Source organism: Palaemon carinicauda, chromosome 2 (genome assembly GCF_036898095.1).
Source record: "Palaemon carinicauda isolate YSFRI2023 chromosome 2, ASM3689809v2, whole genome shotgun sequence".
Taxonomy (NCBI): Eukaryota; Metazoa; Arthropoda; class Malacostraca; order Decapoda; family Palaemonidae; genus Palaemon; species Palaemon carinicauda.
In genome coordinates this window covers 35,870,019-35,895,837 of record NC_090726.1, presented here as the reverse complement: position 1 = coordinate 35,895,837, position 25,819 = coordinate 35,870,019, and the positions used below count along the sequence as shown (strand labels likewise).

Below are 25,819 nucleotides of genomic sequence, written 5' to 3'. Positions count from 1 at the left end.
ATTTCCCAAAATTAGTCCATTGTATGAAGCGCTCCCTGCTTTGATATCATGGAAATCCATCTGTTATTTTAGGAGTTATTTAAAAAAAAAAAAAAACACTATTACACGGCCTCTGGAAACGATAGTAAATGTAAAACGCATCTTTAGGAAAAAAAACAAAACAATTAACGACACCAAGAAAAACCATAAATACACCTAAACAAACCTTACGTAATGTAAGCTAGGGGAGGATATAAAGTAATATGAAGATGATTCGTAGTTGCTCTCTGAGGATTGACTGCTTACACAAACACCAGTGTTTCCTGAAATACTTGTTCATATATGGTGAATTGTTTCAACCCAATTGCAGATATGCGATCTAAGGAAAATGAGTTGTTATTGGACTCGTGAATTGGTATAAGTAAGGTTATTCAGTCTGGACAAAATTTCCAAACTATACTAAGGTTCAGTATTTTAGGCAATAACTTTTCTGTTAGAATGTTATGTGGAATAACAACAAACGAGTCTATACAAAGTAATCATAATTTGGAATCATTGTTGAAAATATTATGATACTGATAAATTGATAGTGAATTACTTTAGAAAAAAGGCCTCCTTCCCCGCCTTTAGAATCACACTTTCCATACACATACACACACACACACACACACACACATATATATATATATATATATATATATATATATATATATATATATATATATATATATATATATATATATATATATATATATATATATATATATATATATATATGGAGAGAGAGAGAGAGAGAGAGAGAGAGAGAGAGAGAGAGAGAGAGAACTCCTAGCATATGTTTACGTAAGATTTTTCATTCAGGACATAATAAATGCCAAACTAATCATCGATCCTTTTTGTCAACAAGTTGTTCGCGAGAATGGTATAGCAAATAACACAGCAATTATAAATTAGAATCCTCATAATAATAAAACTGGGATCGGATCGTGTGATATTATAAGGCATTTAAGTTCATACATAATGTTTTGTGCTTCCCCTGCCATCACACACCTTACAGCTCTAACAAGTCGTACTTCCCCCGCCCGTCCTCCCGCCCCTTCCTGGCGTCCTCCCCCGTTCGCTGTCCTCCCTCCCAACTACCAAACTTTTCTACACCTGAAGTTCTGGAATCTATAGATATTGGGGGTGACAGAGGGGAACTTGAGACGACAGGACTATTGCATTTGACTGTACATGCATATAAGGTTTTATACTTTACCTTCATTTATCTTTCTTCCATTATTCTGTCCAACCTCTTTTAACAATTATCTATCTTTGGCGTCGAATGATCTGCTGTGGCTTAATCACCTGTTCACGCTGAATTACCTTTAGGCACTGAATGACCTGTTAGTGCTGAATGACCTATTGACGCTGAATGACCCATGGGCACTGAATGACCCGTTGACGTTGAAAGACCTGTTGGCACTGAATGATTTGTAGATGTTAAATGACCTGTTTGATCTGAATGAACTGTTTGTGTTGAATGACCTGTAGGTGCTGAATGATCTGTTGATGCTGAATGACCTGTTGATGCTGAATGACCTATTGATGCTGAATGATATGTTGGCACTGAATGACCTGTTGGCACTGAATGACCTGCTAGTGCTGAATGACCTGTTGGCACTGAATGACTTGTTGTGTCTGAATTGCCTGTTGTCATTGAATGATATGTTAGCACAGGATGACCTGTCGGCACTGAATTACTTGTTGGCACTGAATGACTTGTAGGCACTAAAGGATCTGCTGGCTCTGAATGACCTGTTGGTGCTGAATGACATGTCGGCACTGTATGACCTGTTGGCACTGAATTACCCGTTGTTGCTGAATGACCAGTTGGTGTTGAATGACATATTGGCAATGGATGACCTGTTAGGAATGAATTACCTGTTGGCACTGAATTGCCTGTTGGTGCTGAAGGACCTGTGGGCACTGAATGACCTGTCAGAGCTGAATAACCTGTTGGTGCTGAATGACATGTTGGGACTGAAAGACTTGTTGGTAATGAATTGCTTATTGGTGCTGAATGGCCTCTTAATGCTGAATGATCTGTTGTCACATAAAGAGAATGAATAACATGTTGGTGCTGAATGACATGCTGGCAATGGATGACCTGTTAGGAATGAATTACCTGTTGGCACTGAAGTACCTGTTGGTGCTGAATGACCTGTTGGCACGGAATGACCTGTCAGAGCTGAATAGCCTGTTGGTGCTGAATGACCTGTAGCTACTGAATGGCTTGTTGGTACTGAATGACCTGTTACTGCTAAAGGCCCAATTGTCACCGAATGACCTATAGGCACTGAATAACATGTTGGTGCTGAATGACTTGTATGGGCTGAATGATCTGAATATTGATATTTATTTAAGTTACGGGATTTTTTACAAGTGTCAGATTTTCATATCTTTCACATCACTTATTTTCTCTTATTTTACCTTATTTGCCGTCAAATTCTGGAACTCCCAGCTTTCTTCAGTTTCAAGTAATCATATTATGCAATACATAAGTAAGCCCGCATTTGGGTGAAATTAAGAAATACTTACCTAAGAAAAGCTACACCTTTTAAATAACATCATTACAAAATAGGATCGTTGGTAATAAAAGTCAAAATAATTTTGAGTAATAATTTTATTACATATATCCGGATGATAATATCTAAATTACATTTTCTTTCATCCTTCACGTTCAATAGTTTCTCAACGTAAATTATCACAATAAACTCTCGGTCTGTATAATAAGCAGCCAAATGAACTAAAATCATTATGGAAAATGGAGGAAAGAAAATTTTTAAACATATGTGAGGTGAATGATACAACTCTTAACCATTTATATATAGAATGATATCTCTCTCTCTCTCTCTCTCTCTCTCTCTCTCTCTCTCTCTCTCTCTCTCTCTCTCTCTCTATATATATATATATATATATATATATATACATATACACACATATACACACACATATATATGTATATATATACATTTGTACACACACACACACACACACATATATATATATATATATATATATATTTATATACATGCATATATATACATGCATATATATATATATATATATATATATATATATATATACTGTATATGAATATATACATACACGTGTATATATATATATATATATATATATATAAATATATATATATATCCATATATTTACACATATATACACACACACACACATATATATAAATATATATATATATATATATATATATATATATATATATATATATATATATATAGTTATACATATACGAGTATGTATATATGTATATATATATATGCATGTATATGTTTACATATATATGTATATATATATATGTATATATGTATATATATATATATATATATATATATATATATATATATATATATATTGAAAGAGAGTGATTCTAAAGGCGTGAGGTGAGGGATGTGGCAGAGTAGGTTTTTAGAGCTGTTATGGGGATCGAGGTATTTTGTTTGAAAGTAATTCACTATCGATTAATCAGTATAATGTTCTCGGCAGTGATTCCAAATCATAATTATGTTGTATAGACTCTCTTGTTATTTGAAATAACATTCTAATAGGAAATTTTGTCCAGACTGAAAAACCTAACTTGTACTAATTCACGAGTTCAATATCAACTCATTTTTCTTAGATAGAATATCTACAACTGGTATGAACAATTCAGCATATATTAAAAAGTATTTCAGGGAACATAGTGTGTGTGAGCAGTCAATCATCAAGACGGTGAGTCTATGAGGATGGTTTTCATAATCACTTACTGACCAATAAAGAAAAATTGACATAAAAATACTGGGAATGTCGCCTTGGATTTTCTTTATATCATCTCCACGGTGATCACTCGTTTTGGAAAAATGTCATCTTTACGGATGAAAAACATTTTACATCAGTGGAAGCACGAACAAGGCATTGCTGGAGGTGACATAATACCCGCTATGACTTGACAAATATTCAGAAGAGAGCTAAGCATGGAAGAGTTCGAATTAATTTGTGGGGTTGGATGATTATTTGGAAGGTTCACGGGCAATGATTATGTGGATGCCCTGCTTCCCAGAGTGAGAGCCATGGCCATTCCCAATCCACACCCAATCGTTCCAGTGCACGATAATAGCCCCACCCATACCAACACAGTGATTGAAGCTTGGTTAGAGCATCACCCAGAAATCCAAGTACTAAACTGGCCACCTAAGGCGTGCGGCCTCAACCCCATAGAGAACCTATGGGCAAAAATGGTTCATTATTAGGATGTGGGAGAGCAACGAACGTGCTAAGCCATCTAAACAAGAGCGTTTGAATTGTGGGTGTCAAGATTTCACTCTGCCATATGCCAGAATCTTGTGAGGAGTATGCATGCATGTATAAATGGAGTTGTAGACACTAATGGTGGATGGACATCACACTAAGGAGCGTTTAGTTTACATTGTATATATGAAAGATTATTGGATTAGAATTAAAATAATGAAACTTTTTCTTTACTTTTCAGCAAATAATTATATTCAGTAAGCTAATCAACTGCATTTGGTCACTGTAGTCTAGTTTTTACACTATTTTTCTGGGGTCATATTATAATCTAAATAAACACAACTATGATATTATGATGTCTCTTATCAACCACCTTTAATACTAACTGAATATGATTGCTTATTAACCCGGAAATAACAGCTGGAACCAGAGCTTATTCAGCGGGGGTGAGCATTAAGTGACTTGTCTTTATAGAATCCACAAAAGGCAGTAGAACTCATCTGTGGTAGCACAATATTTCACAACTAATTGTAAATCGCATCTTTAGGCAAAAAAAAAAAAAAAAAAAAAAAAAGAAAAAAAAAAAAAAAAAAAAAAACCTATCGAGACCAAGAAAAGCCATATATACACTTAAACGAACCTTACGTAATGTAAGCTAGGGGAAGATATAAAGTAATATGAAGTTGATTTGTAGTTGCTCTCTGAGGATTGACTGCTCACACAAACACCAGTGTTTCCTGAAATACTTGTTCATATATGGTGAATTGTTTCAACCCAATTGTAGATATGCTATCTAAGGAAAATGAGTTGTTATTGGACTCGTGAATTGGTATAAGTAAGGTTTTTCAGTCTGGACAAAATTTCCAAACTATACTAAGGTTCAGTATTTTAGGCAATAACTTTTCTGTTAGAATGTTATGTGGAATAACAACAAACGAGTCTATAAAAAGTAATTATAATTTGGAATCATTGTTGAAAATATTATGATACTGATAAATTGATAGTGAATTACTTTAGAAAAAAGGCCTCCTTCCCCGCCTTTAGAATCACACTTTCGATACACACACACACACACACACACACACACACACACACACACATATATATATATATATATATATATATATATATATATATATATATATAATAGAGAGAGAGAGAGAGAGAGAGAGAGAGAGAGAGAGAGAGAGAGAGAGAGAGAGAGAGAGAGAGAACTCCTAGCATATGTTTACGTAAGATTTTTCATTCAGGACATAATAAATGCCAAACTAATCATCGATCCTTTTTGTCAACAAGTTGTTCGCGAGAATGGTATAGCAAATAACACAGCAAATATAAATTAGAATCCTCATAATAATAAAACTGGGATCGGATCGTGTGATATTATAAGGCATTTAAGTTCATACATAATGTTTTGTGCTTCCCCTGCCATCACACACCTTACAGCTCTAACAAGTCGTACTTCCCCCGCCCGTCCTCCCGCCCCTTCCTGGCGTCCTCCCCCGTTCGCTGTCCTCCCTCCCAACTACCAAACTTTTCTACACCTGAAGTTCTGGAATCTATAGATATTGGGGGTGACAGAGGGGAACTTGAGACGACAGGACAATTGCATTTGACTGTACATGAATATAAGGTTTTATACTTTACCTTCATTTATCTTTCTTCCATTATTCTGTCCAACCTCTTTTAACAATTATTTATCTTTGGCGTCGAATGATCTGCTGTGGCTTAATCACCTGTTCACGCTGAATTACCTGTAGGCACTGAATGACCTGTTGGTGCTGAATGACCTATTGATGCCGAATGACCTATGGGCACTGAATGACCCGTTGACGTTGAAAGACCTGTTGGCACTGAATGATTTGTAGATGTTGAATGACCTGTTGAATCTGAATGACCTGTTTGTGTTGAATGACCTGTAGGCGCTGAATGATCTATTGATGGTGAATGACCTGTTGATGCTGAATGACCTATTGATACTGAATGATATGTTGGCACTGAATGACCTGTTGGCACTGAATGACCTGCTAGTGCAGAATGACCTGTTGGCGCTGAATGACTTGTTGTGTCTGAATTGCCTGTTGTCATTGAATGATATGTTAGCACAGGATGACCTGTTGGCACTGAATTACTTGTTGGCACTGAATGACTTGTAGGCACTAAAGGATCTGCTGGCTCTGAATGACCTGTTGATGTTGAATGACCTGTTGGTGCTGAATGACCTGTCAGTGCTGAATGACCTGTTGGCACTGAATGACTTGTCAGAGTTGAGTAATCTGTCAGCACTGAATGACCTGTTGGTGCTGAATGACATGTCGGCACTGTATGACCTATTGGCACTGAATTACCCGTTGTTACTGAATGACCAGTTGGGTTGAATGACATATTGGCAATGGATGATCTGTTAGGAATGAATTACCTGTTGGCACTGAATTGCCTGTTGGTGCTGAAGGACCTGTGGGCACTGAATGACCTGTCAGAGCTGAATGTCCTGTTGGTGCTGAATGACATGTTGGGACGGAAAGACCTGTTGGTAATGAATTGCTTATTGGTGCTGAATAGCTTGTTAATGCTGAATGACCTGTTGTCACCTAAAGGGACTGAATAACCTGTTGGTGCTAAATGACCTGTTGGTGCTGAATGACATATTGGCAATGGATGGCCTGTTAGGAATGAATTACCTGTTGGCACTGAATTGCCTGTTGGTGCAGAAGGACCTGTGGGCACTGAATGACCTGTCAGAACTGAATGGCCTGTATGTGCTGAATGACATGTTGGGACTGAACGACCTGTTGGTAATGAATTGCTTATTGGTGCTGAATGGCCTGTTAATGCTGAATGACCTGTTGTCACCTAAAGGCACTGACTAACCTGTTGGTGCTGAATGACATGCTGGCAATGGATGACCTGTTAGGAATGAATTACCTGTTGGCACTGAAGTACCTGTTGGTGCTGAATGACCTGTGGGCACGGAATGACCAGTCAGAGCTGAATAGCCTGTTGGTGCTGAATGACCTGTAGGTACTGAATGGCTTGCTGGTGCTGAATGACCTGTTACTGCTAAATGCCCCGTTGTCACCGAATGACCTATAGGCACTGAATAACCTGTTGGTGCTGAATGACCTGTATGGGCTGAATGATCTGAATATTGATATTTATTTAAGTTACCGGATTTTTTACAAGTGTCAGATTTTCATATCTTTCACATCACTTATTTCCTCTTATTTTACCTTATTTGCCGTCAAATTCTGGAACTCCCAGCTTTCTTCAGTTTCAGGTAATCATATTATGCAATACATAAGTAAGCCCGCATTTGGGTGAAATTAAGAAATACTTACCTAAGAAAAGCTACACCTTTTGAATAACATCATTACAAAATAGGATCGTTGGTAATAAAAGTCAAAATAATTTTGAGTAATAATTTTATTACATATATCCGGATGGTATTATCTAAATTACATCTTCTTTCGTCCTTCACGTTCAATAGTTTCTCGACGTGAATTATCACAATAAACTCTCGGTCTGTATAATACGCAGCCAAATGAACCAAAATCATTATGGAAAATGGAAGAAATAAAACTTGTAACCATTTGTGAGGCGAGTAATACAACTCTTAACCATTTATATATAGAATGCTCTCTCTCTCTCTCTCTCTCTCTCTCTCTCTCTCTCTCTCTCTCTCTCTCTCTCTATATATATATATATATATATATATATTTATATACACACATATACACACATATACACACACACATATATATATATGTATATATATATATATATACATTTGTACACACACACACACACACACATATATATATATATATATATATATATATATTTATATGCATGCATATATATACATGCATATATATATATATATATATATATATATATATATATATATATATATATATACTGTATATGAATATATACACATACGTGTATATATATATATATATATATATATATATATATATACATATATATACTGTATATGAATATATACACACACGTATATATATATATATATATATATATATATATCCATATATATATATATATACACACACACACACACACACACACACACACACACATATATATATATATATATATATATATATATATATATATATATATATATAGTTATACATATACGAGTATGTATATATGTATATATGTATATATATATATATATATATATATATATATGCATGTATATGTTTACATATATATATGTATATATATACATATATGTATATATATGTATATATATATATATATATATATATATATATATATATATATATATATATATATTGAAAGAGAGTGATTCTAAAGGCGTGAGGTGAGGGATGTGGCAGAGTAGGTTTTTAGAGCTGTTATGGGGATCGAGGCATTTTGTTTGAAAGTAATTCACTATCGATTAATCAGTATAATGTTCTCGGCAGTGATTCCAAATCATAATTATGTTGTATAGACTCTCTTGTTGTTATTTGATATAACATTCTAATAGAAAATTTATTGCCTAAAATAAGGAACTTTGGTATAGTTTGGAAATTTTGTCCAGACTGAAAAACCTAACTTGTACTAATTCACGAGTCCAATATCAACTCATTTTTCTTAGATAAAATATCTACAACTGGTATGAACAATTCAGCATATATTAAAAAGTATTTCAGGGAGCATAGTGTGTGTGAGCAGTCAATCATCAAGACGGCGAGTCTATGAGGATGGTTTTCATAATCACTTACTGACCAATAAAGAAAAATTGACATAAGAATACTGGAAATGTCGCCTTGGATTTTCTTTATATCATCTCCACGGTGATCACTCGTTTTGGAAAAATGTCATCTTTACGGATGAAAAACATTTTACATCAGTGGAAGCACGAACAAGGCATTGCTGGAGGTGACATAATACCCGCTATGACTTGACAAATATTCAGAGGAGCTAAGAATGGAAGAGTTCGTATAAATTTGTGTGGTTGGATGATTATTTGGAAGGTTCACGGGCAATGATTATGTGGATGCCCTGCTTCCAAGAGTGAGAGCCATGGCCATTCCCAATCCACACCCAATCGTTCCAGTGCACGATAATAGCCCCACCCATACCAACACAGTGATTAGAGCTTGGTTAGAGCATCACCCAGAAATCCAAGTACTAAACTGGCCACCTAAGGCGTTCGACCTCAACCCCATAGAGAACCTATGGGCAAAAATGGTTCATTATTAGGATGTGGGAGAGCAACGAACGTGCTAGCCATCTAAACAAGAGCGTTTGAATTGTGGGTGTCAAAATTTCACTCTACCATATGCCAAAATCTTGTGAGGAGTATGCATGCATGTCTAAATGGAGTTGTAGACACTAATGGTGGATGGACATCACACTAAGGAGCGTTTAGTTTACATTGTATATATGAAAGATTCTTGGATTAGAATTAAGATAATGAAACTTTTTCTTTACTTTTCAGCAAATAATTATATTCAGTAAGCTAATCAACTGCATTTGGTCACTGTAGTCTAGCTTTTACACTATTCTCCTGGGTTCATATTATAATCTAAATAAACACAACTATGATATTATGATGTCTCTTATCAACCACCTTTAATACTAACTGAATATGATTGCTTATTAACCCGGAAATAACAGCTGGAACCAGAGCTTATTCAGCGGGGGTAAGCATTAAGTGACTTGTCTTTATAGAATCCACAAAAGGCAGTAGAACTCATCTGTGGTAGCACAATATTTCACAACTAAATGTAAAACGCATCTTTAGGAAAAAGAAAAAACAATTAACGAGACCAAGAAAAGCCATAAATACACTTAAACGAACCTTACGTAATGTAAGCTAGGGGAGGATATAAAGTAATATGAAGATGATTTGTAGTTGCTCTCTGAGGATTGACTGCTCACACAAACACCAGTGTTTCCTGAAATACTTGTTCATATATGGTGAATTGTTTCAATTAATTGCAGATATACTATCTAAGGAAAATGAGTTGTTATTGGACTCGTGAATTGGTATAAGTAAGGTTATTCAGTCTGGACAAAATTTCCAAACTATACTAAGGTTCAGTATTTTAGGCAATAACTTTTCTGTTAGAATGTTATGTGGAATAACAACAAGCGAGTCTATACAACGTAATTATAATTTGGAATCATTGCTGAAAATATTATGATACTGATAAATTGATAGTGAATTACTTTAGAAAAAAGGCCTCCTTCCCCGCCTTTAGAATCACACTTTCGATACACATACACACACACACACATTATGTATATATATATATATATATATATATATATATATATATATATATATATATATATATATATATATATATATATATATATATAGAGAGAGAGAGAGAGAGAGAGAGAGAGAGAGAGAGAGAGAGATAGAGAGAGAGAGAGAGAACTCCTATCATATGTTTACGTAAGATTTTTCATTCAGGACATAATAAATGTCAAACTAATCATCGATCCTTTTTGTCAACAAGTTGTTCGCGAGAATGGTATAGCAAATAACACAGCAAATATAAATTAGAATCCTCATAATAATAAAACTGGGATCGGATCGTGTGATATTATAAGGCATTTAAGTTCATACATAATGTTTTGTGCTTCCCCTGCCATCACACACCTTACAGCTCTAACAAGTCGTACTTCCCCCGCCCGTCCTCCCGCCCCTTCCTGGCGTCCTCCCCCGTTCGCTGTCCTCCCTCCCAACTACCAAACTTTTCTACACCTGAAGTTCTGGAATCTATAGATATTGGGGGTGACAGAGGGGAACTTGAGACGACAGGACTATTGCATTTGACTGTACATGCATATAAGGTTTTATACTTTACCTTCATTTATCTTTCTTCCATTATTCTGTCCAACCTCTTTTAACAATTATTTATCTTTGGCGTCGAATGATCTGCTGTGGCTTAATCACCTGTTCACGCTGAATTACCTGTAGGCACTGAATGACCTGTTGGTGCTGAATGACCTATTGATGCCGAATGACCTATGGGCACTGAATGACCCGTTGACGTTGAAAGACCTGTTGGCACTGAATGATTTGTAGATGTTGAATGACCTGTTGAATCTGAATGACCTGTTGAATCTGAATGACCTGTTTGTGTTGAATGACCTGTAGGCACTGAATGATCTATTGATGGTGAATGACCTGTTGATGCTGAATGACCTATTGATACTGAATGATATGTTGGCACTGAATGACCTGTTGGCACTGAATGACCTGCTAGTGCAGAATGACCTGTTGGCGCTGAATGACTTGTTGTGTCTGAATTGCCTGTTGTCATTGAATGATATGTTAGCACAGGATGACCTGTTGGCACTGAATTACTTGTTGGCACTGAATGACTTGTAGGCACTAAAGGATCTGCTGGCTCTGAATGACCTGTTGATGTTGAATGACCTGTTGGTGCTGAATGACCTGTCAGTGCTGAATGACCTGTTGGCACTGAATGACTTGTCAGAGTTGAATAATCTGTCAGCACTGAATGACCTGTTGGTGCTGAATGACATGTCGGCACTGTATGACCTATTGGCACTGAATTACCCGTTGTTACTGAATGACCAGTTGGGTTGAATGACATATTGGCAATGGATGATCTGTTAGGAATGAATTACCTGTTGGCACTGAATTGCCTGTTGGTGCTGAAGGACCTGTGGGCACTGAATGACCTGTCAGAGCTGAATGTCCTGTTGGTGCTGAATGACATGTTGGGACTGAAAGACCTGTTGGTAATGAATTGCTTATTGGTGCTGAATGGCCTGTTAATGCTGAATGACCTGTTGTCACCTAAAGGGACTGAATAACCTGTTGGTGCTGAATGACCTGTTGGTGCTGAATGACATATTGGCAATGGATGGCCTGTTAGGAATGAATTACCTGTTGGCACTGAATTGCCTGTTGGTGCTGAAGGACCTGTGGGCACTGAATGACCTGTCAGAACTGAATGGCCTGTATGTGCTGAATGACATGTTGGGACTGAACGACCTGTTGGTAATGAATTGCTTATTGGTGCTGAATGGCCTGTTAATGCTGAATGACCTGTTGTCACCTAAAGGCACTGACTAACCTGTTGGTGCTGAATGACATGCTGGCAATGGATGACCTGTTAGGAATGAATTACCTGTTGGCACTGAAGTACCTGTTGGTGCTGAATGACCTGTGGGCACGGAATGACCAGTCAGAGCTGAATAGCCTGTTGGTGCTGAATGACCTGTAGGTACTGAATGGCTTGCTGGTGCTGAATGACCTGTTACTGCTAAATGCCCCGTTGTCACCGAATGACCTATAGGCACTGAATAACCTGTTGGTGCTGAATGACCTGTATGGGCTGAATGATCTGAATATTGATATTTATTTAAGTTACCGGATTTTTTACAAGTGTCAGATTTTCATATCTTTCACATCACTTATTTTCTCTTATTTTACCTTATTTGCCGTCAAATTCTGGAACTCCCAGCTTTCTTCAGTTTCAGGTAATCATATTATGCAATACATAAGTAAGCCCGCATTTGGGTGAAATTAAGAAATACTTACCTAAGAAAAGCTACACCTTTTGAATAACATCATTACAAAATAGGATCGTTGGTAATAAAAGTCAAAATAATTTTGAGTAATAATTTTATCACATATATCCGGATGGTATTATCTAAATTACATCTTCTTTCATCCTTCACGTTCAATAGTTTCTCGACGTAAATTATCACAATAAACTCTCGGTCTGTATAATACGCAGCCAAATGAACCAAAATCATTATGGAAAATGGAAGAAAGAAAACTTGTAACCATTTGTGAGGCGAATAATACAACTCTTAACCATTTATATATAGAATGCTCTCTCTCTCTCTCTCTCTCTCTCTCTCTCTCTCTCTCTCTCTCTCTCTCTATATATATATATATATATATATATACATATACACACATACACACACACACACACACATATATATATATATATATATATATATATATATATATATATATATATATACATTTTTACACACACACACACACACACATATATATATATATATATATATATATATATATATATATATATTTATATATATGCATATATATATATATATATATATATATATATATATATATATATATATATATATACTGTATAAGAATATATACACACACGTGTATATATATATATATATATATATATATATATATATATATATATATATATCCATATATATACACATATATATACACACACACACATATATATATATATATATATATATATATGTATAGTTATACATATACGAGTATGTATATATGCATATATGTATATATATATATATATATATATATATATATATGCATGTATATTATTACATATATATATATATATATATATATATATATATATATATATATATATATATATATATATATATATATATATTGAAAGAGAGTGATTCTAAAGGCGTGAGGTGAGGGATGTGGCAGAGTAGGTTTTTAGAGCTGTTATGGAGATCGAGGTATTTTGTTTGAAAGTAATTCACTATCGATTAATCAGTATAATGTTCCTGGCAGTGATTCCAAATCATAATTATGTTGTATAGACCCACTTGTTGTTATTTGAAATAACATTCTAATAGAAAATTTATTGCCTAAAATAAGGAACTTTGGTATAGTTTGGAAATTTTGTCCAGACAGAAAAACCTAACTTGTACTAATTCACAAGTTCAATATCAACTCATTTTTCTTAGATAGAATATCTACAACTGGTATGAATAATTCAGCATATATTAAAAAGTATTTCAGGGACCATAGTGCGTGTGAGCAGTCAATCATCAAGACGGTGAGTCTATGAGGATGGTTTTCATAATCACTTACTGACCAATAAAGAAAAATTGACATAAAAACACTGGGAATGTCGCCTTGGATTTTCTTTATATCATCTCCACGGTGATCACTCGTTTTGGAAAAATGTCATCTTTACGGATGAAAAACATTTTACATCAGTGGAAGCACGAACAAGGCATTGCTGGAGGTGACATAATACCCTCTATGACTTGACAAATATTCAGAAGAGAGCTAAGAATGGAAGAGTTCGTATTAATTTGTGGGGTTGGATGATTATTTGGAAGGTTCAGAGTGAGAGCCATGGCCATTCCCAATCCACACCCAATCGTTCTAGTGCACGATAATAGCCCCACCCATACCAACACAGTGATTAGAGCTTGGTTAGAGCATCACCCAGAAATCCAAGTACTAAACTGGCCACCTAAGGCGTGCGGCCTCAACCCCATAGAGAACCTATGGGCAAAAATGGTTCGTTATTGGGATGTGGGAGAGTAACGAACGTGCTAGCCATCTAAACAAGAGCGTTTGAATTGTGGGTGTCAAGATTTCACTCTGCCATATGCCAGAATCTTGTGAGGAGTATGCATGCATATTTAAATGGAGTTGTAGACACTAATGTTGAATGGACATCACACTAAGGAGCGTTTAGTTTACATTGTATATATGAAAGATTCTTGGATTAGAATTAAGATAATTAAACTTTTTCTTTACTTTTCAGCAAATAATTATATTCAGTAAGCTAATCAACTGCATTTGGTCACTGTAGTCTAGTTTTTACACTATTCTCCTGGGGTCATATTATAATCTAAATAAACACATCTATGAAATCATGATGTCTCTTATCAACCACCTTTAATACTAACTGAATATGATTGCTTATTAACCCAGAAATAACAGCTGGAACCAGAGCTTATTCAGCGGGGGTAAGCATTAAGTGACTTGTCTCTATAGAATCCACAAAAGGCAGTAGAACTCATCTGTGGTAGCACAATATTTCACAACTAAATGTAAATCGCATCTTTAGGCAAAAAAAAAAAAAAAAAAAAAAAAACCTAACGAGACCAAGAAAAGCCATAAATACACCTAAACGAACCTTACGTAATGTAAGCTAGGGGAGGATATAAAGTAATATGAAGATGATTTGTAGTTGCTCTCTGAGGATTGACTGCTCACACAAACACCAGTGTTTCCTGAAATACTTGTTCATATATGGTGAATTGTTTCAACCCAATTGTAGATATGCTATCTAAGGAAAATGAGTTGTTATTGGACTCGTGAATTGGTATAAGTAAGGTTTTTCAGCCTGGACAAAATTTCCAAACTATACTAAGGTTCAGTATTTTAGGCAATAACTTTTCTGTTAGAATGTTATGTGGAATAACAACAAGCGAGTCTATACAAAGTAATTATAATTTGGAATCATTACTGAAAATATTATGATACTGATAAATTGATAGTGAATTACTTTAGAAAAAAGGCCTCCTTCCCCGCCTTTAGAATCACACTTTCGACACATACACACACATACACACACACACACACACACATATATATATATATATATATATATATATATAGAGAGAGAGAGAGAGAGAGAGAGAGAGAGAGAGAGAGAGAGAGGGAGAGAGAGAGAGAGAGAGAGAGAGAGAGAGAGAGAGAGAACTCCTAGCATATGTTTACGTAAGATTTTTCATTCAGGACATAATAAATGTCAAACTAATCATCGATCCTTTTTGTCAACAAGTTGTTCGCGAGAATGGTATAGCAAATAACACAGCAAATATAAATTAGAATCCTCATAATAATAAAACTGGGATCGGATCGTGTGATATTATAAGGCATTTAAGTTCATACATAATGTTTTGTGCTTCCCCTGCCATCACACACCTTACAGCTCTAACAAGTCGTACTTCCCCCGCCCGTCCTCCCGCCCCTTCCTGGCGTCCTCCCCCGTTCGCTGTCCTCCCTCCCAACTACCAAACTTTTCTACACCTGAAGTTCTGGAATCTATAGATATTGGGGGTGACAGAGGGGAACTTGAGACGACAGGACTATTGCATTTGACTGTACATGCATATAAGGTTTTATACTTTACCTTCATTTATCTTTCTTCCATTATTCTGTCCAACCTCTTTTAACAATTATTTATATTTGGCGTCGAATGATCTGCTGTGGCTTAATCACCTGTTCACGCTGAATTACCTGTAGGCACTGAATGACCTGTTGGTGCTGAATGACCTATTGATGCTGAATGACCTATGGGCACTGAATGACCTGTTGACGTTGAAAGACCTGTTGGCACTGAATGATTTGTAGATGTTGAATGACCTGTTGGATCTGAATGACCTGTTTGTGTTGAATGACCTGTAGGTGTTGAATGATCTGTTGATGCTGAATGACCTGTTGATGCTGAATGATATGTTGGCACTGAATGACCTGTTGGCACTGAATGACCTGCTAGTGCTGAATGACCTGTTGGCACTGAATGACTTGTTGTGTCTGAATTGCCTGTTGTCATTGAATGATATGTTAGCACAGGATGACCTGTCGGCACTGAATTACTTGTTGGCACTGAATGACTTGTAGGCACTAAAGGATCTGCTGGCTTTGAATGACCTGTTGGTGCTGAATGACATGTTGACACTTTATGACCTGTTGGCACTTAATTACCCGTTGTTGCTGAATGACCAGTTGGTGTTGAATGACATATTGGCAATGGATGACCTGTTAGGAATGAATTACCTGTTGGCACTGAATTGCCTGTTGGTGCTGAAGGACCTGTGGGCACTGAATGATCTGTCAGAGCTGAATAACCTGTTGGTGCTGAATGACATGTTAGGACTGAAAGACTTGTTGGTAATTAATTACTTATTGGTGCTGAATGGCCTGTTAATGCTGAATGACCTGTTGTCACCTGAAGGGACTGAATAACCTGTTGGTGCTGAATGACCTGTTGGTGCTGAATGACATGCTGGCAATGGATGACCTGTTAGGAATGAATTACCTGTTGGCACTGAAGTACCTGTTGGTGCTGAATGACCTGTGGGCACGAAATGACCTGTCAGAGCTGAATAGCCTGTTGGTGCTGAATGACCTGTAGGTACTGAATGGCTTGTTGGTGCTGAATGACCTGTTACTGCTAAATGCCCCGTTGTCACCGAATGACCTATAGGCACTGACTAACCTGTTGGTGCTGAATAACCTGTATGGGCTGAATGATCTGAATATTGATATTTATTTAAGTTACCGGATTTTTTACAAGTGTCAGATTTTCATATCTTTCACATCACTTATTTTCTCTTATTTTACCTTATTTGCCGTCAAATTCTGGAACTCCCAGCTTTCTTCAGTTTCAGGTAATCATATTATGCAATACATAAGTAAGCCCGCATTTGGGTGAAATTAAGAAATACTTACCTAAGAAAAGCTACACCTTTTAAATAACATCATTACAAAATAGGATCGTTGGTAATAAAAGTCAAAATAATTTTGAGTAATAATTTTATTACATATATCCGGATGATAATATCTAAATTACATCTTCTTTCGTCCTTCACGTTCAATAGTTTCTCGACGTAAATTATCACAATAAACTCTCGGTCTGTATAATACGCAGCCAAATGAACCAAAATCATTATGGAAAATGGAAGAAAGAAAACTTGTAACCATTTGTGAGGCGAATAATACAACTCTTAACCATTTATATATAGAATGCTCTCTCTCTCTCTCTCTCTCTCTCTCTCTCTCTCTCTCTCTCTCTCTCTCTCTCTATATATATATATATATATATATATATATATATACATATACACACATATACACACACACATATATATATGTATATATATACATTTGTACACATACACACACACACACATATATATATATATATATATATATATATATATATATATATATATACATGCATATATATATATATATATATATATATATATATATATATATATACTGTATATGAATATATATACACACGTGTATATATATATATATATATATATATATATATATATATATCCATATATATACACACACACACATATATATATATATATATATATATATATATATATATATATATATATATATATATATAGTTATACATATACGAGTATGTATATATGTATATATGTATATATATATGCATGTATATGTTTACATATATATATATATATATATATATATATATATATATATATATATATATATATACATATATATATATATATATATATATATGTATATATATATATATATTGAAAAAGAGTGATTCTAAAGGCGTGAGGTGAGGGATGTGGCAGAGTAGGTTTTTAGAGCTGTTATGGGGATCGAGGCATTTTGTTTGAAAGTAATTCACTATCGATTAATCAGTATAATGTTCTCGGCAGTGATTCCAAATCATAATTATGTTGTATAGACTCTCTTGTTATTTGAAATAACATTCTAATAGGAAATTTTGTCCAGACTGAAAAACCTAACTTGTACTAATTCACGAGTTCAATATCAACTCATTTTTCTTAGAGAGAATATCTACAACTGGTATGAATAATGCAGCATATATTAAAAAGTATTTCAGGGAACACAGTGTGTGTGAGCAGTCAATCATCAAGACGGTGAGTCTATGAGGATGGTTTTCATAATCACTTACTGACCAATAAAGAAAAATTGACATAAAAATACTGGGAATGTCGCCTTGGATTTTCTTTATATCATCTCCACGGTGATCACTCGTTTTGGAAAAATGTCATCTTTACGGATGAAAAACATTTTACATCAGTGGAAGCACGAACAAGGCATTGCTGGAGGTGACATAATACCCGCTATGACTTGACAAATATTCAGAAGAGAGCTAAGCATGGAAGAGTTCGAATTAATTTGTGGGGTTGGATGATTATTTGGAAGGTTCACGGGCAATGATTATGTGGATGCCCTGCTTCCCAGAGTGAGAGCCATGGCCATTCCCAATCCACACCCAATCGTTCCAGTGCACGATAATAGCCCCACCCATACCAACACAGTGATTGAAGCTTGGTTAGAGCATCACCCAGAAATCCAAGTACTAAACTGGCCACCTAAGGCGTGCGGCCTCAACCCCATAGAGAACCTATGGGCAAAAATGGTTCATTATTAGGATGTGGGAGAGCAACGAACGTGCTAAGCCATCTAAACAAGAGCGTTTGAATTGTGGGTGTCAAGATTTCACTCTGCCATATGCCAGAATCTTGTGAGGAGTATGCATGCATGTATAAATGGAGTTGTAGACACTAATGGTGGATGGACATCACACTAAGGAGCGTTTAGTTTACATTGTATATATGAAAGATTATTGGATTAGAATTAAAATAATGAAACTTTTTCTTTACTTTTCAGCAAATAATTATATTCAGTAAGCTAATCAACTGCATTTGGTCACTGTAGTCTAGTTTTTACACTATTTTTCTGGGGTCATATTATAATCTAAATAAACACAACTATGATATTATGATGTCTCTTATCAACCACCTTTAATACTAACTGAATATGATTGCTTATTAACCCGGAAATAACAGCTGGAACCAGAGCTTATTCAGCGGGGGTGAGCATTAAGTGACTTGTCTTTATAGAATCCACAAAAGGCAGTAGAACTCATCTGTGGTAGCACAATATTTCACAACTAAATGTAAAACGCATCTTTAGGAAAAAGAAAAAACAATTAACGAGACCAAGAAAAGCCATAAATACACTTAAACGAACCTTACGTAATGTAAGCTAGGGGAGGATATAAAGTAATATGAAGATGATTTGTAGTTGCTCTCTGAGGATTGACTGCTTACACAAACACCAGTGTTTCCTGAAATACTTGTTCATATATGGTGAATTGTTTCAACCCAATTGCAGATATGCTATCTAAGGAAAATGAGTTGTTATTGGACTCGTGAATTGGTATAAGTAAGGTTATTCAGTCTGGACAAAATTTCCAAACTATACTAAGGTTCAGTATTTTAGGCAATAACTTTTCTGTTAGAATGTTATGTGGAATAACAACAAGCGAGTCTATACAAAGTAATTATGATTTGGAATCATTACTGAAAATATTATGATACTGATAAATTGATAGTGAATTACTTTAGAAAAAAGGCCTCCTTCCCCGCCTTTAGAATCACACTTTCGACACATACAGACACACACACACACACACACACACATATATATATATATATATATATATATATATATATATATATATATATATATATATATATATATATATATATATATATAGAGAGAGAGAGAGAGAGAGAGAGAGAGAGAGAGAGAGAGAGAGAGAGAGAGAACTCCTAGCATATGTTTACGTAAGATTTTTCATTCAGGACATAATAAATGCCAAACTAATCATCGATCCTTTTTGTCAACAAGTTGTTCGCGAGAATGGTATAGCAAATAACACAGCAAATATAAATTAGAATCCTCATAATAATAAAACTGGGATCGTATCGTGTGATATTATAAGGCATTTAAGTTCATACATAATGTTTTGTGCTTCCCCTGCCATCACACACCTTACAGCTCTAACAAGTCGTACTTCCCCCGCCCGTCCTCCCGCCCCTTCCTGGCGTCCTCCCCCGTTCGCTGTCCTCCCTCCCAACTACCAAACTTTTCTACACCTGAAGTTCTGGAATCTATAGATATTGGGGGTGACAGAGGGGAACTTGAGACGACAGGACTATTGCATTTGACTGTACATGCATATAAGGTTTTATACTTTACCTTCATTTATCTTTCTTCCATTATTCTGTCCAACCTCTTTTAACAATTATTTATCTTTGGCGTCGAATGATCTGCTGTGGCTTAATCACCTGTTCACGCTGAATTACCTGTAGGCACTGAATGACCTGTTGGTGCTGAATGACCTATTGATGCTGAATGACCTATGGGCACTGAATGACCCGTTGACGTTGAAAGACCTGTTGGCACTGAATGATTTGTAGATGTTGAATGACCTGTTGAATCTGAATGACCTGTTTGTGTTGAATGACCTGTAGGCGCTGAATGATCTGTTGATGGTGAATGACCTGTTGATGCTGAATGACCTATTGATACTGAATGATATGTTGGCACTGAATGACCTGTTGGCACTGAATGACCTGCTAGTGCTGAATGACCTGTTGGCGCTGAATGACTTGTTGTGTCTGAATTGCCTGTTGTCATTGAATGATATGTTAGCACAGGATGACCTGTCGGCACTGAATTACTTGTTGGCACTGACTGACTTGTAGGCACTAAAGGATCTGCTGGCTCTGAATGACCTGTTGATGTTGAATGACCTGTTGGTGCTGAATGACCTGTCAGTGCTGAATGACCTGTTGGCACTGAATGACTTGTCAGAGTTGAGTAATCTGTCAGCACTGAATGACCTGTTGGTGCTGAATGACATGTCGGCACTGTATGACCTATTGGCACTGAATTGCCCGTTGTTGCTGAATGACCAGTTGGGTTGAATGACATATTGGCAATGGATGATCTGTTAGGAATGAATTACCTGTTGGCACTGAATTGCCTGTTGGTGCTGAAAGACCTGTGGGCACTGAATGACCTGTCAGAGCTGAATGGCCTGTTGGTGCTGAATGACATGTTGGGACTGAAAGACCTGTTGGTAATGAATTGCTTATTGGTGCTGAATGGCCTGTTAATGCTGAATGACCTGTTGTCACCTAAAGGCACTGACTAACCTGTTGGTGCTGAATGACATGCTGGCAATGGATGACCTGTTAGGAATGAATTACCTGTTGGCACTGAAGTACCTGTTGGTGCTGAATGACCTGTGGGCACGGAATGACCTGTCAGAGCTGAATAGCCTGTTGGTGCTGAATGACCTGTAGGTACTGAATGGCTTGCTGGTGCTGAATGACCTGCTACTGCTAAATGCCCCGTTGTCACCGAATGACCTATAGGCACTGAATAACCTGTTGGTGCTGAATGACCTGTATGGGCTGAATGATCTGAATATTGATATTTATTTAAGTTACCGGAATTTTTACGTGTCAGATTTTTATATCTTTCACATCACTTATTTTCTCTTATTTTACCTTATTTGCCGTCAAATTCTGGAACTCCCAGCTTTCTTCAGTTTCAGGTAATCATATTATGCAATACATAAGTAAGCCCGCATTTGGGTGAAATTAAGAAATACTTACCTAAGAAAAGCTACACCTTTTAAATAACATCATTACAAAATAGAATCGTTGGTAATAAAAGTCAAAATAATTTTGAGTAATAATTTTATTACATATATCCGGATGATAATATCTAAATTACATCTTCTTTCATCCTTCACGTTCAATAGTTTCTCGACGTAAATTGTCACAATAAACTCTCAGTCTGTATAATACGCAGCCAAATGAACCAAAATCATTATGGAAAATGGAAGAAAGAAAACTTGTAACCATTTGTGAGGCGAATAATACAACTCTTAACCATTTATATATAGAATGCTCTCTCTCTCTCTCTCTCTCTCTCTCTCTCTCTCTCTCTCTCTCTCTCTCTCTCTCTCTCTATATATATATATATATATATATATATATATATATATATATATATACATATACACATATACACACACACATATATATATGTATATATATATACATTTGTACACACACACACACATATATATATATATATATATATATATATATATATATATATTTATATACATGCATATATATACATGCATATATATATATATATATATATATATATACTGTATATGAATATATACACACACGTGTATATATATATATATATATATATATATATATATATATAAAAATATATATATATATATATATATATATCCATATATATACACATATATAAATATATATATATATATATATATATATATATATATATATATATATATATATATATATCCATATATATACACATATATACACACACACACATATATATATATATATATATATATATATATATATATATATATATATTTATATATATAGTTATACATATACGAGTATGTATATATGTATATATATACATATATATATATATATATATATATATATATATATATATATATATATATGCATGTATATGTTTACATATATATGTATATATATACATATATATATATATATATATATATATATATATATATATATATATATATATATATTGAAAGAGAGTGATTCTAAAGGCGTGAGGTGAGGGATGTGGCAGAGTAGGTTTTTAGAGCTGTTATGGGGATCGAGGCATTTTGTTTAAAAGTAATTCACTATCGATTAATCAGTATAATGTTCCGGCAGTGATTCCAAATCATAATTATGTTGTATAGACTCTCTTGTTATTTGAAATAACATTCTAATAGGAAATTTTGTCCAGACTGAAAAACCTAACTTGTACCAATTCACGAGTTCAATATCAACTCATTTTTCTTAGATAGAATATCTACAACTGGTATGAACAATTCAGCATATATTAAAAAGTATTTCAGGGAACATAGTGTGTGTTAGCAGTCAATCATCAAGACGGCGAGTCTATGAGGATGGTTTTCATTATCACTTACTGACCAATAAAGAAAAATTGACATAAGAATACTGGAAATGTCGCCTTGGATTTTCTTTATATCATCTCCACGGTGATCACTCCTTTTGGAAAAATGTCATCTTTATGGATGAAAAACATTTTACATCAGTGGAAGCACGAACAAGGCATTGCTGGAGGTGACATAATACCCTCTATGACTTGACAAATATTCAGAAGAGAGCTAAGAATGGAAGAGTTCGTATTAATTTGTGGGGTTGGATGATTATTTGGAAGGTTCACGGGCAATGATTATGTGGATGTCCTGCTTCCCAGAGTGAGAGCCATGGCCATTCCCAATCCACACCCAATCGTTCCAGTGCACGATAATAGCCCCACCCATACCAACACAGTGATTAGAGCTTGGTTAGAGCATCACCCAGGAATCCAAGTACTAAACTGTCCACCTAAGGCGTGCGACCTCAACCCCATAGAGAACCTATGGGCAAAAATGGTTCTTTATTGGGATGTGGGAGAGCAACGAACGTGCTAGCCATCTAAACAAGAGCGTTTGAATTGTGGGTGTCAAAATTTCACTCTACCATATGCCAAAATCTTGTGAGGAGTATGCATGTATGTCTAAATGAAGTTCTAGACACTAATGGTGGATGGACATCACACTAAGGAGCGTTTAGTTTACATTGTATATATGAAAGATTCTTGGATTAGAATTAAGATAATGAAACTTTTTCTTTACTTTTCAGCAAATAATTATATTCAGTAAGCTAATCAACTGCATTTGGTCACTGTAGTCTAGTTTTTACACTATTTTTCTGGGGTCATATTATAATCTAAATAAACACAACTATGATATTATGATGTCTCTTATCAACCACCTTTAATACTAACTGAATATGATTGCTTATTAACCCGGAAATAACAGCTGGAACCAGAGCTTATTCAGCGGGGGTAAGCATTAAGTGACTTGTCTTTATAGAATCCACAAAAGGCAGTAGAACTCATCTGTGGTAGCACAATATTTCACAACTAATTGTAAATCGCATCTTTAGGCAAAAAAAAAAAAAAAAAAAAAAAAAAAAACAAAAAAAAAAAAACCTATCGAGACCAAGAAAAGCCATAAATACACTTAAACGAACCTTACGTAATGTAAGCTAGGGGAGGATATAAAGTAATATGAAGATGATTTGTAGTTGCTCTCTGAGGATTGACTGCTCACACAAACACCAGTGTTTCCTGAAATACTTGTTCATATATGGTGAATTGTTTCAACCCAATTGTAGATATGCTATCTAAGGAAAATGAGTTGTTATTGGACTCGTGAATTGGTATAAGTAAGGTTTTTCAGTCTGGACAAAATTTCCAAACTATACTAAGGTTCAGTATTTTAGGCAATAACTTTTCTGTTAGAATGTTATGTGGAATAACAACAAACGAGTCTATACAAAGTAATTATAATTTGGAATCATTGTTGAAAATATTATGATACTGATAAATTGATAGTGAATTACTTTAGAAAAAAGGCCTCCTTCCCCGCCTTTAGAATCACACTTTCGATACACACACACACACACACACACACACACACATATATATATATATATATATATATATATATATATATATATATAGAGAGAGAGAGAGAGAGAGAGAGAGAGAGAGAGAGAGAGAGAGAGAGAGAGAGAACTCCAAGCATATGTTTACGTAAGATTTTTCATTCAGGACATAATAAATGCCAAACTAATCATCGATCCTTTTTGTCAACAAGTTGTTCGCGAGAATGGTATAGCAAATAACACAGCAAATATAAATTAGAATCCTCATAATAATAAAACTGGGATCGGATCGTGTGATATTATAAGGCATTTAAGTTCATACATAATGTTTTGTGCTTCCCCTGCCATCACACACCTTACAGCTCTAACAAGTCGTACTTCCCCCGCCCGTCCTCCCGCCCCTTCCTGGCGTCCTCCCCCGTTCGCTGTCCTCCCTCCCAACTACCAAACTTTTCTACACCTGAAGTTCTGGAATCTATAGATATTGGGGGTGACAGAGGGGAACTTGAGACGACAGGACTATTGCATTTGACTGTACATGCATATAAGGTTTTATACTTTACCT

General features: G+C 35.2%; 2 protein-coding genes across 2 annotated transcripts in view; both read right to left on the bottom strand.

Annotated features, from left to right (window-relative positions):
- Positions 1-1,030: 1,030 nt before the first annotated feature.
- LOC137616040 (streptococcal hemagglutinin-like) lies at positions 1,031-11,894 on the bottom strand. The gene is made up of 8 exons (XM_068345719.1): positions 11,246-11,894; positions 7,153-7,422; positions 6,963-7,070; positions 6,701-6,808; positions 6,036-6,521; positions 2,147-2,362; positions 1,345-2,064; positions 1,031-1,206 (listed from the first exon to the last, which is right to left on the bottom strand). Exons 1-8 carry the CDS (start codon positions 11,892-11,894, stop codon positions 1,031-1,033), a joined length of 2,733 nt encoding a protein of 910 aa, XP_068201820.1.
- A 30-nt stretch (positions 11,895-11,924) lies between these two features.
- The window catches only part of LOC137616030 (streptococcal hemagglutinin-like), a 14,631-nt gene continuing 736 nt past the window's right edge, over positions 11,925-25,819 (bottom strand). Inside the window, exons 2-10 of the mRNA XM_068345711.1 lie at positions 21,919-22,134; positions 21,675-21,782; positions 21,010-21,495; positions 20,700-20,871; positions 17,142-17,357; positions 16,880-16,986; positions 16,340-16,753; positions 12,435-12,650; positions 11,925-12,298 (exon numbers count right to left, since the gene is read on the bottom strand). Of these exons, the coding sequence (XP_068201812.1) occupies positions 11,925-12,298; positions 12,435-12,650; positions 16,340-16,753; positions 16,880-16,986; positions 17,142-17,357; positions 20,700-20,871; positions 21,010-21,495; positions 21,675-21,782; positions 21,919-22,134 (2,309 nt within the window). The remainder of the gene's footprint in view (positions 12,299-12,434; positions 12,651-16,339; positions 16,754-16,879; positions 16,987-17,141; positions 17,358-20,699; positions 20,872-21,009; positions 21,496-21,674; positions 21,783-21,918; positions 22,135-25,819) is intronic.

Coding starts and splice junctions, on each gene's coding strand:
- LOC137616040 (XM_068345719.1), bottom strand. CDS start 11,894: ATGTCATTCAACCCAACTGGTCATTCAGTAACAACGGGTAATTCAGTG. Junction 7,423..11,245: donor AGGTCATTCAGTGCCTACAG/GTAATTCAGCGT, acceptor ATCAATATTCAG/ATCATTCAGCCCATACAGGT. Junction 2,065..2,146: donor AGGTACTTCAGTGCCAACAG/GTAATTCATTCC, acceptor ATGTGACAACAG/ATCATTCAGCATTAAGAGGC.